The sequence below is a fragment of the Aulostomus chinensis genome, chromosome 24, assembly GCF_037954235.1.
Source record: "Aulostomus chinensis isolate RoL2024-O1b breed Wild chromosome 24, RoL_Achi_v1.0, whole genome shotgun sequence".
Lineage (NCBI taxonomy): Eukaryota > Metazoa > Chordata > Actinopteri > Syngnathiformes > Aulostomidae > Aulostomus > Aulostomus chinensis.
Window position 1 is genome coordinate 10,222,114 of NC_141343.1, and position 17,887 is coordinate 10,240,000.

General features: G+C 45.1%; 1 protein-coding gene across 3 annotated transcripts; it reads right to left on the reverse strand.

Annotated features, from left to right (window-relative positions):
- Positions 1-1,335: 1,335 nt before the first annotated feature.
- ccdc149a (coiled-coil domain containing 149a) lies at positions 1,336-17,535 on the reverse strand. 3 transcript variants are annotated; one of them, XM_086198153.1, is made up of 13 exons: positions 17,375-17,535; positions 16,127-16,288; positions 14,715-14,753; positions 13,920-14,027; positions 13,712-13,828; positions 10,199-10,371; positions 9,928-10,000; positions 9,442-9,526; positions 8,717-8,861; positions 8,435-8,511; positions 7,636-7,668; positions 4,870-4,962; positions 1,336-2,890 (listed from the first exon to the last, which is right to left on the reverse strand). In XM_086198153.1, exons 1-13 carry the CDS (start codon positions 17,423-17,425, stop codon positions 2,394-2,396), a joined length of 1,653 nt encoding a protein of 550 aa, XP_086054279.1. In that variant the 5' UTR covers positions 17,426-17,535; the 3' UTR covers positions 1,336-2,393. The 3 variants fall into 3 exon arrangements, with proteins under 3 accessions (XP_086054279.1, XP_086054280.1, XP_086054281.1); XM_086198155.1 differs by lacking the exons at positions 1,336-2,890; positions 4,870-4,962 and adding exons at positions 6,268-6,352; positions 6,452-6,521; XM_086198154.1 differs by lacking the exon at positions 7,636-7,668 and having other exon boundaries at positions 1,340-2,890.
- Between the last annotated feature and the right edge of the window lie 352 nt (positions 17,536-17,887).

Genomic DNA, 17,887 nt, shown 5'->3' on the forward strand with positions numbered 1-17,887 from the left:
CTTTTGAGGATCCAGAAATGATGGGGTGTCAAATCCTCCTACCTCCAGCTGCCCCCTGGCTCCATGGTCACACTTATTAGAGCTGGTGGGCATTGCTGTAACCCCAGCTGGTCTCCCCCACTGCTCAGACTCCAGGGTGAGATGAGTGAGGGCGAGGGCTCAAATCCAAGCAAGATAACGTGAGCGGTCGATATGATCTGCTGCAAAATGACGGAAGAAAAATCACAAGACGGACTCGCATGCAAATACTCAGTACGCGGCCCTCGAAAGACAGAGACGCGGACACTCACCCGAATCACTCAGGCAGCATCGGGCGTGTCAGGGCATGTCACAATACACATTTTTACCAGCTCTCTAGTGCAGGATGATGCTGTCACAGACAGCCAGCTGAGATTACGCTAGATTATACTGTTGCCACAGCCTCATTTTATCTGTAGAGGTGATGATCGGCTGCAACAGCTCTCAGCGCTCATTTGCTTCTCTCTCGGGGCTTCGGAGGCGACCCGGGTCACCTGTACTGGTCAGACGGCTATCATGAATCTCTTTGAAGTAAAAGTTTACAGTGTTCCTGCCGTTATTATTGATGGAGTTATGAGGCGTTCCAAAATCATTCTTCATCCTTTTTCCGTTCCCTAAATAAGGGATGCATGACATCTGGGTTTTTTTTTTCCCCGTTTGATATTAATTAATATCCAATATGCTGATATTACACAACAGATTTGGCCAGCAAATGTCAATATTATCTGATTAATCGGATACACACACACAGACATTTATACCCTTGTGTACCCTGCAGCTCCCCCCAACTTCTTTTGTCACAAATAGGCAAAGCTCACTAATTTCTTTAAGGGATGCAAAGTGTAAGAACGTGCAACAGCGTTACAAGGAATCCAGCAGCAAGCTGGTATCATCTTACAATTTCATTAGTTCAGATTCCATCTGGTTTATGAACTTAAGATCCTTGGGGGGGTGGGGGAGGATCGTCGTGTGCCAAATCAGCTGCCTGGCACAGGGCCGACAGCGGGTACACACCACGGCTCCCTTCGCGCGCTCTCTCTCTCTCTCTCTCTCTCTCTCTCTTCGCCTCTTATTTTGTGTCAGATTAAAAATAGCAAGTTGCCTTCTGCAGAATAAGCAGTTCACGGATTCTTCATGGATTCTGGCTTTGACGCTGCGTTAGCCTGGCGAGGCCAGCTGTCACCTGCGTGCAGGGAGAGAAGGCCTTACCGCTGAGCCTCGATGAACGGCGGACTCTGGACTGCGAGAGCGAGACAAAGCGGTTGCGCCTGCGCATTTATTCACTGGACCGTCCAGTGTCTTTGACTGTTATCTGAAGTTACGTAATAGCGAGGCGTTTGTTGCGTGTGGTCGCATGAATGGTTCTTTAGAGACAAACAAAACCTGAAACTGGAATATCAAAAAAAAACAAAAAACACTTTATCCATGCACAGCCAAAAATATAAATATTTCCACAACTTAAATACACTTTTTCTTTGGTAAATCCAACACAAGACAGACATGGAATGTTTTTGTTTTTATATAATTTCAAAACAACTTGGTATAGATTTTATAATGCAGGGACAACCCTCTGCCGAGGCTTGAAAAGAAGAGAATCAAGTTGAGCGTCTCTAATCTGAAAAACAATCAAAAGGCTGAGGCCGCTGCGTTTGGAATTAATGAGACGCCAACCTTGAGCGCGCTCAGAAATTAGGAAGGGTGATTTTCTGCGGATACGGGCTCATTTTCTGGTTCCGAATTCTTACAATCAAACAAACGTCATCGGTGTTAAAGCTCAAAGAAGTATCGAGTTGACAAAGTCAGCTAGAGTTGAAGTTTGGGTCAGATAAAGACCCCGTTTGTGTGTGGTTTTTGAACAACACTGAAGGTATGTGCGTTTACATCGAAAAATAAATACATCCACGTTAAGGCACATGTACTCCAACATCTAGATTGTATGAGTTACCCGAATAGCTGACTGCACATCAATAGCATCTCTAATATTAATAGAATTCATTTGCACACATGTACAAGACATTCATGACAAGCCAGTTTGAGCCCTCTAAACTAAATGCAGCACTCTTTATTCACCTTCCTTCTGAAGAAGAAGAAAGCAAACTACTGGGATTATCTTCTCGCAGGGGAGAGGAAGAAGGAAACACAGGGCACAGGAGTCCGTAATTTTTCCTGCTAAATTCTTCCTGCAGGCCATTGGGTTTGTGACTCGATTGATTTCAGGATTGTGTGTTCCTGCACTGCAACAAGCCTGCGCGCCGGTGACTCCGTCCGTGGCAGCTGAAGAAGTTCGCCCTGTCCGTTTTATCGACCAAAGCCCAGCTCTTGGTTGCGGTTATGCTGTATAAACAAGGAATGATGTAAGGATTTAAAAGGTTTCGTCACGCCAAGTTGTTAGTTTGACAAGTGTCACTCTGCAGAGATTGACAACGTATGCCCCAGTCCGCTGGGCAATCAGCAATTGATTTAGAGGCTGGAGGGAGAGAGGCGGAGCCATCATCCACCTCCGACTGATCGGCACAGACTGGTCTCATCGGAAGCCACTGAAGGTCTGAGTCGCTGCGAGGAGCGTCCAGCGCCAAGGCTGCCTCCTCTCCTTCCTCCACTGTGGAGCCAAGGTCTTCATCTTCAACTCCTTCCACCTCATGCCCCGCCTCTTCCACTGGACTTCGCCCCTCCTCCAGCTCTAACGCTGCTTGGTCCTCTGTCGGGGTTACCATGTCTCCCCCTCTCCCATCGATCCCATTCATCTCCACCCCTGCAAGAGGCTCCGTGCTGTTGAGCAGTGCAGGTGTGCTTTCTATACTGACGCCATCTGTGCCAAGGTCACTGCCAGCGGAGCGGCGTTCCCACGACGATTCATGGGAACTTCTGTCATCTGGCAAAGTGGGTGGAGGAAAATGAAACAACTGGTCATTATAATTCCTCACTTGATCAGAAGCCACGGCGACAGCAGAAAACAATGAAGTTTGCCTGTTTCTGTAGTTCAAATGAAGTCGCACATTGTTGACCGACATCGGCACGAGGGACGGCCACGACACGTATCTACGAGCGACAAGTGCAACCTATACTATCGAACTGTTTTTCTGTTCAATTCATCATGGCACAAAACAAAAAAAGAATTGGAAGTTAGCTGATTGCTAAATCTGGAGCGTCTGTTTTTATTGAACAGTGTCCTTTTATCCGAACACAAGCCTTGTATAATCAAGAGGAGAAAAAAAAAATGACAGAGAAAATTTTAAGTCGATCTCACCAAATTACGGTTCGACCATTTCAACTGAATGGACGTAGAGACATTCAAAGCGCGAATGAACGGCAGCATTAGAAAGCAGTTTTGAAGAACCAGAAAAGAGGGGGACTGATGAACACGTGAAAATCCTGCTTTATTTATTTCATTTTCTCTTTCATCACCTTCAAGCTGAGAATCTCTTCCGCAAGAGAGATCGGGCAGAGACAGCTGCATGTACAACAAGCGTGAAGTCACAGATGCTACAAGGAAACCGTTTCAGTGGGTTCATCTATTTTTTGCTAAAAATGAAAGAAGTCTCTGTATGCCGGTTTGTAAGTCTTTCAAGTGATTAACTTAATAACTGTCGATCCGATCAACGTTGCACTTGTTCATTGCTGGCGGCTGCAGTATGGGAGTGAAGGATGACCAGGGTTTTGGTAGTTTTGGTCCTAAGCTGAGATCCAAATCCAAACTCAGAGATCAAAGTCAGGGAGGTGACGGACGTCACGGAACACACAGCCTCTTAAACAATGGTCACTGCAGATAGTGTTTTTAAATACCTTACCATGAGTCACTTTGCAACCGCAGGCTCTGTGCAAACTATGTCTTGATAAAAAATTAGTATCTAGAACAACTAATTAAACATATGTGAGCCCTTTGGATTTCTTTGCTTTCAGTTGACAGAGCAGAGTGACAGTACACACAGGATTTTGCAGCTTGGGAGTCTGGTGGAAAAGCAGGGCGCCAAATGTAACATTTCATATCATTTGTTTGTTTTTAAACGCGAATGGCTTGATAGACGGAGATATGTTGCCAAAGAAGGAGCAAAGGCACTGCGACAAGGAGCTTCGTAGAAAGAGCAAGTTCAAACAGTACTCGTACATGCTGGCTGCATGGACACGTCGTGAAGAAAACCAACAGATTTTTCCAGGCGTACAGTATCATGCTCGGCATTATCATTCAGGTTGTCTTTTGATGTCAGAAAATTTAATTTTGAAGAGGAAAACTTTCTTTTGGGCCGCTGTGTCAATATAGAAAGTTATTTCAATTACTTATGTGACTGAAGTGCTTCCATGGCAACAGGCTAAATATAGCAGCAGCAGCAGCAGCAGCAGAAGCGCCACAGACAAGAGGACGCAAGACGAGTGTGACGCCCCGCATCTCGGCAACAGCAACAGCTTAGTTCTGCCTCTTCGCCAAAATATGCTCTCACTTTGGGGATTACTGACCCATATTTGTGAATGCGCTGGGAAAAAGGTTAAAGACTCTCAGCCACCTTTTCCCGCAGACACACACACATGCAGGAAGAAAGCAGCATTACTTGAGCTGGCATCCATATTTATGCCCCCCCATCCCCCCGTCTCCTTTCAAAGAGAACACGGCAGAAGTTTCTGAATGTCAGCAGGAGAGAATTTGCTTCACATTTCCAAAATGCCATGACATTTGGGCAGCTTGCACCAATGAGAGGCAGAAAGGAATGGAGGCGGGAAGCGAAAGGACTCGGGTTAAACATGGACGACAGCGACGAGTGCTTAGCACGTAGTGGCTAATTACAGTGTTTATGCCGTTAGCAGTGGCTGCTCTTATCAATGGTTGGAGAAGCCAGTTACGCACAATTACCCACTTACCGATGGGTGGCTGCACTCTGAGCTGAGGCGTGGCACGTGTCGGGTGAAGCTCTGGTGGAAGGTTCTCATTCATGGTGATATTGTCCCGTGTTCCTGCAGAAAGAACAACATACCCCGTTAGGGTCGTGTCGAAATGACCACAGAAGAAAAATGAAGACAGTTTTGTGAAGTTTTGGATGAGATGGAGTCCCTCCGCGTACGCTGCTGTGCTATGTGTGCTTACACACAGCCTTCAAACATACACACACATTGCTCACAGGAAGTGGCTTCAAATCCCTGTCATCTGTCTTCATTAGTGATGGCTGCATGCCTCTTAGGCTGACACCATATGCTACTCATAGGAGACTGTGCACTTTAAACCAGACATCACAAATACACTCACAAACACACACACAGGCCTGTCACAGTGTGCTCATCGGCTTTTGCCTTTACAGTGAACAGGCAAGCCAGGTCTGTTTTTGTGATCATGAGGCGCAACGCAAATGAAGAATGGATGACTGAGGTGACACAACGTGCGAGAATCGTGAACGGTGGGTGAAGACCATATTGTTATGGATGCTCGGGGTGGGGACAGAGGGGATGGAACCCTGATGGTGACAAAGTTGTTGGCGTTTCCTCCGCTTACTTTGATCTTAACTGCCTCCTGACTGAAATGTAATATTTTGTGCAGAAGTCCTTGGAACTTAAGAGAACTTTCCTTGAGGGGTTGTGATTTTGAGTGGGACATTTCAGCAGTGGTGGAAGATGAATTTGGCATTCTCCCCGCTATGTTCCTTTCCCATTGCTTTACTTTGGGAAACTAAATGCGAACGAACTTACAGAGGGAGAGGGGAAAAAAAACAACAAAAAAAAAACAATACTTGCGAGTCAGCAGCAGGTCAGCACCATCAATGAATGTTTTAGGGTACAGGATGAGCCGAGGAAGAATCCATTACATGGGGCAGAGCCGTGAATCGTAGTGAGAATTTTTATTTTTTTTAAGTCAACTAAAATGATGGACTAATTGAATAAACTTGCATCATCGTCCATAACGATCAATTACAAGTTACGGTATTAATATAATCAATGTAAAAATGTGGACATTGTAAACGATGATATTTCTCACCCAATCCAAACTCAAACTTTGCGCAGAACTACTTTTGCTTTGTTTTTTTGATCGAAAACAAATGACCATTCGCTCATATGATGTCCCGTACTGCAGCATGGTCAGCAGTTCTCAGAGAACCTCCTTCATTAGGCTCAGATAGCTGACCTTTAAGACTGTGCCACCGCATCCAAACAGTCAAGATTTGAGAGGGACCTTATAAGGAAAGCTGCAGACTGACTTTTACAGCAAATAATAAGGTGGTGTTGCTTATTAGGTATGCAAAGCAAGTCCTTGCCTGAGCACGGCGGTGTGTTTCCAGGCAGCACTCGGGAGGTACTGACGACTTGTTTTCCTGGCAGATGCCTGTCCAGTCATCCTTGTCTCACTTGTTCTATACTGTAAATGCATACACAAACATCAGGCGTGGATAACGGGCACCTGTGTATGCTGCATTACCCTAACATTAGGGAGTCGAAAGAAGAGAGTTGTTCACACCTGTCAAATCTTACACTCTCGTGCGGCGCTGTCTAGTCGTCTGCCCTCCTCTTAACAGGAATGTCTGCCGCTGGAGCCATACAGGGAGGAAAAAGGAGGCTCTATCAATCAGAACTTTATCTGAGTCCCTGCATCGGCGGCACTGTTACCAGTCTTGGCTCTCCCTGCAGAGACAACGGTGGCCTGTTCTTTGAGCCTAAGGTTGGCAGCCGAGGCCGTCTGTCCTGTCCTGTATGTTTTTAATATCTATCAGGCCACTGTCATATCATATCGAGGCAACAGAGACTCGCATCTCTCTCCATATTGCGCTCTCCCTAACTGTGGTGGACAGTGTGGTCATCAGGCACTCTGGGCCCTCGCCTACAAATTCCCTAATAACGGCACATTCCCCTAAATGTGTTTGTAATGTGGGCAATCATTTTCAGTAATGGATGCTTGTCAGTTTTATGGTGCTGAGAATGATGGTCTCATGACAGGGCACCTCCAACTAGGCAGCCCCTCCACACGTCTGTGTCTGCAAATATGTAGCACAACATCTCCCTCCAGTGGGAAAACGATGGAACTTTATTGTTGGTGGAAAAGACCGATTTAAGACTCCCAGTATTTTTCACCCACAGATAGACAGACACACACACACACACGCTATTTATTATTCTACAATTCTCCACTGTCTTCGCCAGCCAAAATTGAAATACTGTTGCGCAAATTGCAGGTATTTGGTAGGCATACTTGGTGATAACTTCCAATGCCCAGAAAAGTCCCACTTACTATGAATTGACTTATGATTCAAATTTGTGCGAATGAGAATCAGAATACATTTTATATGATCCCAAATAAAACAGTGTGGTACCTTAAAATAAAGCCTGCTGCCCATGCCCCCCCCCCAAAAAAACCAATAAAAACAAACAAACAAACAAAAAATAAAAAGGTTTTTTTTTTTCCCCTGAGTGTAAAATGTAGGACAGATTCACTGGGCCAGAAGGAGCAATGTTTGATACTGATATTCAGGCAATCTGTGTAGTCGATGGTATCATGAGCAGACACATGGACGGGTGGTCGTGGCATTGACACACTGTAAACGGCGAGTATGAGGTGACATGCTTTCTGGGCATCTGCCCAGATTTGTCCTGGCATGACATAGTGAAGGGCATGGATGGGCTAAGTGAGGCAGAAGGAATACATACTCCCAATTCCCACAGATATGCGGTAGGTCAAGCCTGAGACGCAGCCAAAGAGGAGAGAAAAACACAGTTGTGAACATCAAACCTCATTAATGTATGGCTTTCAAAACAAAAGAAAGAGGCGGGGGGGATATATTGAGTTAAGATAAATAACAAAACAACTTACATTTTTTTGAATTAATTGTTTATCCCTTTTAACAAAGGCGTTCTGCACCTCAGCTCTCAAAATGTAACAGTGATGTGGCCAACTGGCTGATAGTTAGAATATCGAAGGCAATTCTTACTAGAATCTTTGGGAAGATTGATAGATGGCTCAATAGATTGTTAAGACAACTGATCAGAGAGCAATTTCAAGCAAACCTAGGAAAAATGAAACCGAAAAACACAAATTGTCCAGCTCATCGAGAGGGAATGATATGAACTCTTCATAAAGAAGTTAGCTAGAATAACGTACAGTGCCCCAAATTTTAAGATAAGTTTCAAGTATACAGCTAAACACGATCATGTTCGTTAATTGGGGTGTCTTTGTCTCGGCCTTTGACAGTTACGCTGCAAGATTTTTTTACGAGGAAAAAGGAAGGTTATCCACTCTTCACCCACTTTAAACCTTTGCCTGTATTTCTTCAAAATCAGTTATAAGCTGGGTAACTCCAAAAAAACTTTCAAAAAAGGTATAGAATTGTTAGAAGAGAGACAACTGGACAGTGTTGGGTGAATTGGCACAATTGTTCCAAGACTTGAAAAAGGAAACCATATATTTACAGCATTAAAAAAAAAAAAGAAAGGAAAAAAAAATACCCACCTGGAAGACTCCAAAACCCTGAAACCTCCAAAGTCTTCAGCTTCCTTTCTAAATCTGCAACTCTGTTTCCAAGTATCCTGCAGAGCAAAAATGGCCCTGGTTACTTCAGATCGATGAACAGTGTCTGTGTGTGTTTTGTGTGTTTAAGTGTTTGCCTAGGAGGTGGAGGAGGACTCTGAGAGCAGGTAAGCAAACATGAGCATGGATGAAGGGAAAAGATCACCTGTATGAAAGAATGCGCAAAGCAATCCCCCACATCACTATGTTGTGTCCTCCCATCACCTGTTGGTGTGCCTCTGGTGCTGAATGACGAGGTTCTTCTCGTGGATGGTCTCCAACAGAGCCGTGGCGAGGGACTTGAGGTCGGAGATGGACTGAGGAGTGGCCGGCAGGCTGCAGCCCTGCTCTTCCAGCAGCATCTCCTGGACTAAAAAAGGAGAGAGATGAGACCTGGGCCGTGGACGGAAAGACACCCTCAAATACTGACGAAATCAGTAACATGCAGTCTTCACAGCAAACTTGTAAACAACTCATAAGTCAATAGGACAGAACAGGGCGATCTAACAAGAGATGGGGGAACAGCACGACGAGAGCGACAAAGATGGAGAGTAGGAAACAGCTGTGTGCGAGGTGACATTCCCTTCATTTTAACAGCGCAGCCTACTGCGCTGCTTCTGCCAGAAACTGTCACTCATCATGGCAGGCTCATTTCCCTGCCAGTGGTGCTCTCTACCACTCAGAATACAATTAGTGACCCAGCTGGTGTCTGAGTGGTGGCGTGAAAGATTGGCAAAACAGGAGTTATTAAATACTGCAATGAGACACGGCAAGAATCAAAGGTGTTTTCTAAGGAAAGGTTGCGCAGTTTAGTCATCAAAAGCTCATTTAGATGCAATAAACACGGGTGATGGGCAACACTTGTTGGCTTCATCATTAGCTAACGCGGCTCTCATCCGTGCCTGAGTTTAAAGAGAATTGAAAGTGAGCTGTGTAGGTTGGATTTTCACCTTGTTTGGCTGACAGGACTCCAGTGAGGGGATTGCTGTTTGATTTCCCATATATGCTTGAGTTTTTCCTCCTCTCTAGAGCTGTCTGCAAGGAGGGAAATCAAGACATATAGATGAAATACGCTCTCTCGTACAGGAGAAACCACAATCAAGCTCGACGTTTCGGCTGAACTTGTAATGGCCCAGGACTAGAATCAGGTTTGCTGGATGCTCTTGTGAAGTGAGTCAGTGCAAGAGGACAGTGTGGTTTTCCGGACTGCCATTTCGTCGAGTTGTCCGATGGATGAAACGCTTGAGGAATGAAAAGGCACGCAGCGGTGACTCTAGCAACAGTTGTTCATTTGAACATAAACCATGACTTTGACTACAACAGAAAAATTGCAGATGATCACTTAATATCCAGGAATTGACACTGGCCTCATTTTGGAACACTGACAAACATGGTTCAGCCATATAGAAGGTTTTGACCTGTTCATCTGTGCCTACCTTATACTTCATGATGTTGGATTTCAGGAGGTTCACTTCCTCTTGCAGTTGTTTGAAACGCTCGTGCAAATACCTACCAATCGAAAATCCCATCAGAAGGACAGAGCACATTAGGGTGATGAGGATTAGACGCAAAACTTAACAGACGCTTGTTTTAAATTGATGCTCAGACAATATTGTATGTTTGCACAATGAAATATTGATTTGGTTAAGTACATATTAGAGAGAGTTGAAGGAGAAAAAAAAAATAAAGGAAATGGATGCCACTCACCTGTTCTCCATGCAGAGGGCGTCCACATCAATGATACGCGCCTCACGGTTGCCCAGGATATGGTTGAGCTCCACGTTGAGTCGGTCTGCCTTCTCCCTGAACACAGTGCGCTCCGCTTTCATGTCTTGCAGCTCGTCTGTCAGAGCCTTCATGTTGTGCTCCAACTCTTCCATCTGGGGAAAAAAAAAAAATGCAACCAGGTAAAAATGTTTTCCAAGGAAGCAAATGAAAGGTTTAGGTGACTGAAAAATGTTTTGTTTACTCCGGTGGAGTTTGCTGAGTGCGCATATGCTGGTTTTCAACAGTCAGCAACTTCGGAAGTCCCCGCTGTGAAACCCTATTTTCAATTGAGTGATTCTACTGGCGCAGGTAAAAGTAAAGCATCTTTCCTCAAGAACACCTCAGCTGCAGGTTTTGAAGGAGAGTAAATATCGTTTCATCAATGTATAGAGCAATACAACACCAACAAAGCCTCAAGGCAACCATATTGGATTGCATTCGATTAACTCAACACTGCATCTTATGCCCTGGGTTATTGGAGAGGCAGACCGGGGTGGTGGTCCCCATCTTTAAGAAAGGGGACCAGAGGGTGTGTTCCAACTATTGGGAATCACACTCCTCAGCCTCCCTGGAAAGGTCTATACCAGGGTACTGGAGAGGAGGGTCAGAGTGATCGTCACCCTCGCTAGGGTGCTGGAGGGGGTATGGGAGTTTGCCCAACCAGTCCACATGTGCTTTGTGGATTTGGAGAAGGCTTATGACCGGATTCCCAGGAGTACCCTGTGGGGGGTACCCCGGGGGTATGGGGTGTATGGCCCCTTACAAAGGGTCATTCAGTCTCTTTACCGGAGGAGTGAGTCTGGTTTGCATTGCCGGCAGTAAGTCGGACTTGTTCCCAGTGAGGGTGGGACTTCGCCAAGGCTGCCCTTTGTCACCAGTTCTGTCCATAACTTTTATGGACATAATTTCTAGGCGCAGCCAGGTGCTGGAAGGGGTCACGTTTGGTGGCGGGAGGATGTCTTCTCTGCTTTTTGCGGATGATGTGGTCCTCTTAGCTCCATCAAGGCATGACCTCCAGCTCTTGCTGGGACAGTTCGCAGCCGAATGAGAAGCGGCAGGGATAAGAATCATCACCTCCAAGTCTGAGTCCTGGCTGGTCCTCAGCCGGAAAAGGGTGGCCTGCCCACTCCAGGTTGGGGGAAGGTCCTGCCCCAGGTGGAGGAGTTTAAGTTTCTTGGGATCTTGTTCACGAGTGAGGGTAGAATGGAGCGGGAGATTGACAGGGGGATTGGGGCGGCATCCGCAGTGATGTGGGTGCTAAACCAGTCCGTTGTGGTAAAGAGGGAGCTTAGCCAAAAGGCGAAGTTCTCTATTTCCCGCTCAATCTACGTTCCAACCCTCACCTATGATCATCAGCTTTGGGTAATGACTGAAAGAACAAGATCACCAATACAAGCGGCCGAAATGAGTTTCCTCCACACGGTGGCTGGGCTCTCCCTTAGAGATGAGGTGGTGAAGGTGAGAAGCTCGGTCATTTGGGAGGGACTCGGAGGAGAGCCGCTGCTCCTCCATGTCAAGAGGAGTCAGTTGAGGCGGTTTGGGCATCTGGTGAGGACATTTCCTGGACGATGTCCAACCGGGAGGAGGCCTAAGGGCCAACCCAGGACACACTGGAGGGATTATATCTCTCGGCTGGCCAGGGAACACCTCTGGATTCCCCTGGAAGAGCTGGTGGAAGTGGCTGGGGTGAGGACAGTCTGACCTTCCTTGCTGAGGCTGCTGCCCCCGCAACCCGGACCAACCGGATAAGCTGCAGATGACGACGACTGCATATTTGATCACTTTTCATAAACAAATCCACCATTGATTTTAATCTTAAAAAGGGAGATTTCTCTTCCAAACTTCTGTTTATATTAAGTGTTAGTCACCAAAATGCATCGTGTGTAACCCTGAGCGGTTGCAAAGGGGATGAACACATTTCCTGCCTCCGAAAAACAACAGCGGCGCTGATTCTATTTAGAATCCAGCACTGTTTGCAGGATGTTGTATTATGTCACCTGCTTGAGACAAACCACAATCCCACTTCAGACACTCCAAAGTAAGAAACAAAAATAAAAGATCAAACAGAAACTCATGCAGACGCATCCATCTGCACCTACCCTGAGAAATAAACTGATTCATCAGCGAACAAAGTAGCTTGTTTACTCACACAAGGAGACTGGTCTGAACCTAAGCCTTCATTCAGAACACGCTGTGTCACAAAGCTCATGCTATCGATAGTTGCCACAGTCTGTTTTTGCCACACGGTGTCTGTAGCAGTAATGTGGGTGTCCTCCCAGTGGTATTCACAAATGAACAGACAGGGTGAGATGAGAGCCTCGTTTTTGATGGACTGCCGCTGTACAACATCACTCCTATCAATCGCCTTCGTTGATCACAAACGTAAGCTGTCGCCACGCATCTATCAAAGCAGTATTCAGGTTTCCTAATAACTTTTTGTTATTTCTTCCAATACGTTGAGGAAACACAGCCGTCAAATCCGTGCTTCATTGACAGCCAGCGCATCAAACAACTTGGACTTCCGTTTGCTATTAACTGCATCTCAGATTGGTTTCTTGAACTTGACTTGTTTACCGTAACAATAGCAACTTTATGCTCAGATAAAATAAATACCGACAATAATAGCAGTACAACAGCAATACTCAAAACATCGGAACAAAAAAAAAAAAAATTAAATATCCAAATCTGTCGTGATAAAACAGGTACAACCGGCCGTGGTTCAAGTGCTCAAAAACTGTTTCCTATAAAAAAGGAAAAAGTGAGAACAGACTTGGAAGAGGCTAGAGAGGGGGTCTGTCCCATGTCCATAGGTAGGGGGTTTCAAGGTCTGGGGGTTCAAATACTCAATGTCACTTTCCTCACAAGTTGTGAACAACAAGAGCTGCATCTGCCCAGGGATATAGGGGGTATAATTTGAAGCTAAGCCTTTCAATTCTTTAAAAGTAAACAATCAAATTTATAAATCAATGCATAATAAAAAAAATAAAATAATAGCAGGCACTTTAAATGAGCCAAAACATGAGTAATGCATCCATGTTTCTTTGTGTAAGAAAATATTCAGGAGCGTGCTGTACCAACTGGAGTCAGTGGTCCAAGCGAGGTAAAAAAATAAAAGAAAGGATGAACTCACGTCAGTCAAAATGAGACCAAAAGGATAGTGGGCATGAACGGCCTCTACGGTGACCATGTCCCAATAAATCAGGAGGTTTGTATCATTCTGCTGTGAACAGATCTTAGCCAAAAGCTTGATAAGTCATCTAAATGTCAACCTGGACCTCAGCCTCCGAGGAAGGGTTCAGGCCCAGTATCTCTTCCATGATGAATTAAGCAGAGAAACACAGTGCTAGCACCAATAAAAGTGCCCAATCATTGTAGATATGGCATATTAGTCAGGGATATTGCAAAGACACTTGCCAAGGATCCAATTTTTCCTGAGGGAAGATAACGATCTACCTGAAGGCTGGCTCGCTCTAGTTGGCGGACCAGATCTTCCCGTTCATGGGCAGGGAAGTGGCGCACCCCGATCTCTTCATCCCCCAGCCTCTGGCGAGTAATAGTCATTCTCAGGAGCTGTAAGTAGAAAATAAAAACGTCTTTAAAAAGCCAATTTTTCCTTCGGATTTCCTTCGTCACATCTAAAAACTGTACGCGCCCGCCTCACCTTGTTATCCCCCTGAGCCTCAACCAACCTCTGAGTCAGCTCCTTCACCTCTTCGCCGAGCTGTTTTACACGTTCCCTTGAGTCTCTCAACAGCTGAGCCAGATTCACCTGCGGAGACGGGTGGAAAATGAACTCACTGAGGAGGGAGGTGGCAGAACAACACTGTCAAAATAAAAAACACTGGGAAACGCAACCCTAGTTCTAGTAACGTAGGTAAAGGCCATTTTTGATAAAGGTGTATTTGATGACATTTTAGATGACTTATGAATAGCAACCTTGCTCCATGCATGGATTTGGCTCATACTTTTGTAAATGGAGCGCTGCGAGTAACCAGTGCTAAATAAATACCAGTACGGAATAAATTACTGGGCTTGAGATGCTCCATAGGGAAAAATCTGGTTCATATTTTTGATTGTTACGGCAGCCATCGCCTCGGAACAGTGAGAAGTGAGAGAGATTTTGACCTATCTATTAATTTATCCACGCATTTCTCGAAATCTTTTTGCACTGAAATCGGTTCAAGGCTTGCGAAGGCTAAAACTGACAAATACGGTTCATTTTGATGAATTATTCCCGCGCATGAAATAACTTGATCATTTCAAATCACTTGGCAAGCTTTGTGAAATTATAAAAGAAAACGGCCATTCCAGTTCAGGGAGCGTGGGAGCAACTTTTGTGTGCGGGGCATTTGTCTTGTAAATGACTGCATGTGAACAATTCTGACTGGAGCCTCAAAGTCCTGTAACGAAGTAAGTATTCAAGCTGTGCGGAATGTTTTCTGATGCAGCGACTTACCTGATTACGTTTTTCTGGAGGCAACGAGGGGTCACCGTCCTGAAACGTGAGAAGACTTTTACTGTTTTCTTTTCATCAAAAACAACAGGCAGATGTGAAATCCTTCATTTGATGATGCAAGTGCTTCAGCACTTGCTGTCTGAATATATACAAATAATAATAACAATAATTATAATAAGGGGTCTTTTCACCAAACACTGTCATGAGGGCCAGGGAAGGACCCATTAAACTGGGTGCAGATTGGGAGGGAGAACTGAGCCCGCATTCTTTGGATTGTCACGTGGAATTTAACGATTCGATTTGGAAGCAAGCTGGCTGAAGACAGAAGCACTACATGTCCTTTAAAACATAGCACAATCAACCTGACAAGGAGAGGAGTTGGGCCGAAATTGTTCCCACGGCTGATTTACCAGGTGGCAAAGAGCGAGCCACATTCAGCTTTGTTTCCATTTGCCATATTTGTTGAGCCTGAACACGCGTTTGACCCCACAATATTTCAAGTCTTTCGAGTGAAAACGGTGTTCGCTGGACGGAATCTATTCGTGCGTGGTGTGCTGTGTTGGTCATCCTGTTGCACACTTCACACATCAAGAACTACACTGTTAAATCTGTCGTTACTCGCCACAACGTGCAGGGTCTCCCACGTTAAGATTTTAATAATCTTCTAGTCTCTCCCAGGCGTGAGGCGAGGAGGGAGAGCAGCGGAAGGGTGGGTGAGACATCGTCACCGCTCACAGGAATAAAACTAGCATTTTTCAGTTTGTACTGCAAACCTGATGTGGGGGGTTCAGAATGAATAAATTGTGGCTGAGAACCCAGAAAAGTTCAAAATAAGATTTGAACAGATCCTGTTCTATGTTGGCTCTGTTGACCAGATCCATTCCAAATTTGTTCTGATAGCCTGAAGCTCATGGTGATGGGTCAGTGTGAAGACTGAGTTTTTGTCAAGTCACACGACCGTGCCGGCGATTTTAACATTTTGCCATAAAGCACAAAACCGTTGTAACCGGGATCCACACAATCAGATCTTTTAAGTCTCGACCTGGAGACAAGCTCGACTTAATTCACAGCCATAGCACCACTTAGCGGTAAAAGGCAGGAAGCCTCATGCAACAAATCATGCGATTCACATCAAAATGGCACAGGGTTGTTTTCGCGTGATGCACAGCAGCGCTAACATGAGCAAATTCTCAGTGCTAATGAGTGGATGCAGAAAGCAAAGTTCCCAAATAGCGCAGCATTAATCTGCTGCATGCAAAATCACCTTCACCACCCACTCGCTCTGTGGATTGGGATGTGAGGGTGCGCTCATAAACGCCAGGGGCCAGCATTCCCGAAGTGTTCGCCACTTTAAAAGAAGACAGAACGACACACTTGTATGGACAAGAGCATTTAAAACCTCATTCACTCACGATCAGCTCCCTGTACTTCTTCTTGAGTCCCTGATGACGCTCCCTCAGCTGGTTGGCCATCAGTTTGTACTGGTCTCTTTCCTGCTGGCAGGTATCCAGCTCCTTGGACAGAATGAGGAGGGCCTCTTTCTTACTCTCCAGCTTGCGTTTGCACACCAGGAACTACAATAAACGCCACGAAAAGACAAATTTAAAGATATACTCCGACACATCATTGCACAGAGTCAACTGGACATTCACGTGCTTATTCCCGGGTTCAGAGTTGGCCAAGATATTTCCCTGTCAACCACAAGGTTCCAAACAAGTGGAAAGACAAACACCGCAGCCGACTGTTTAAAGTGTAGATAAGACACATTGGAAGCAACAGTGTAAATATAAATAGCACCCGACCAGCTCAATATCACATGAGCTCCATATAAAGCAGCAGAGGTGCGGTTTGGAAGATGGTTTTTGTCGTTTAACTGTGGTCTGCAACATCAGGCAATCATAGGTCTGACAGCGACAGGAAGAAGAAGAAATGCACATGTGCCATTGTATGATGTAGATGATATACTGATTTATTTACCATGACCATACCGTGATTCAATATCGAATCATGGTATTTGTATACAATATTGGTCTGTGCCCCACCCCCTTTTCCAAAACTCACCATAAATTTATCTTAAAGCGTGTCTCATTTAATTTACCTGGAAGTGAAGTTATGAAATGACATAAGATGACACATGATGTAAGAATAATAAAGTATGGCCCCAATCTTGACAAAAAGTTAAGTTTGATGTCATTCATTCCTGTCAAATTGCTTCATCCCTATCGAAATCTGCTGCTGAGTTTTCATTCCAAAAAGCTCTTTGGCCTTGTCATGGAAAAATTGAGCTGTTTTGTTGCATTAACACTGAGTGATAGGCATAAACTGCAAATGGAATTGACAGAAATGAAACCAGGTGTAAATTAATAGTCGGATGCAGCCCCACAAGTGGATCTCATCATGTCTTTAAGACGTTAGCGAGGTGTTGTACCAAAAGCTCGGACTTGGATGCTACCGACCACCGGAAAATGCTAGCCGTGAAACAGGAGTCTGTCAACAATAAACGGAGGAGGGAGTACGAAGTTTTTAGGTGTTTGTTTTGTTTTGGGGGTTTTTTTAAGAATTAAAGACTGCCGTTTAGGAATATTCCATTCCATATGGAGCGGATGTCGTCCATAAAGCAGTCCGTCCAAGACGTTGTACGGCCTTCGCCTCTCACTCACCTCGCTGACGAGCCCCTGCCAGTCACTCTCACTCCTGTTGAAAGACTGCATTATCCGAAATTCTGGATAAAATGTCTAAGGTCTTCTCCCCTCTCTGCCCCCGTCCACGCAGCCTCGCCTTCGTCTATTCACCCTTCTCCGTCGGGTGTATTTACATTACGTCAAGTCCCGCGGAGTGAGTTTAAATTAACTTCCGGCGCAACATTCAAAATAAAAGCTTCAAATATGTCCGGTTTTTGCTGCCATCGGATTATAACATCATGATTTGTATTTGTTTTAGGGTTAAAATGTCCACCCGACCCTGAAACAAACTGAGTCTGGGTGTTGCGGGAGAACTGTGCTATTTGAGGTAGCCAGGCTAAAGTTGACTAAATTAGCATGTGTTTTACTTTTAATGACATGGGAAGCAGAAGAAGTGGAGATTACACCTGACAGATTAGAAACTTGATAGTTTAATACAATCACACCAGATAATAGTCTTGACAGCAAAATACACACACACACATATATGTG

Excerpts from the sequence above, each read along its gene's own strand:
- ccdc149a (XM_086198153.1), bottom strand. The coding sequence starts at position 17,425 with ATGCAGTCTTTCAACAGGAGTGAGAGTGACTGGCAGGGGCTCGTCAGC. Across the intron at positions 13,829-13,919 it reads AGGCTCAGGGGGATAACAAG|CTCCTGAGAATGACTATTAC; the intron begins GTGAGGCGGGCG and ends TTCTACTTACAG. Across the intron at positions 9,527-9,927 it reads CCAACATCATGAAGTATAAG|ACAGCTCTAGAGAGGAGGAA; the intron begins GTAGGCACAGAT and ends CCCTCCTTGCAG.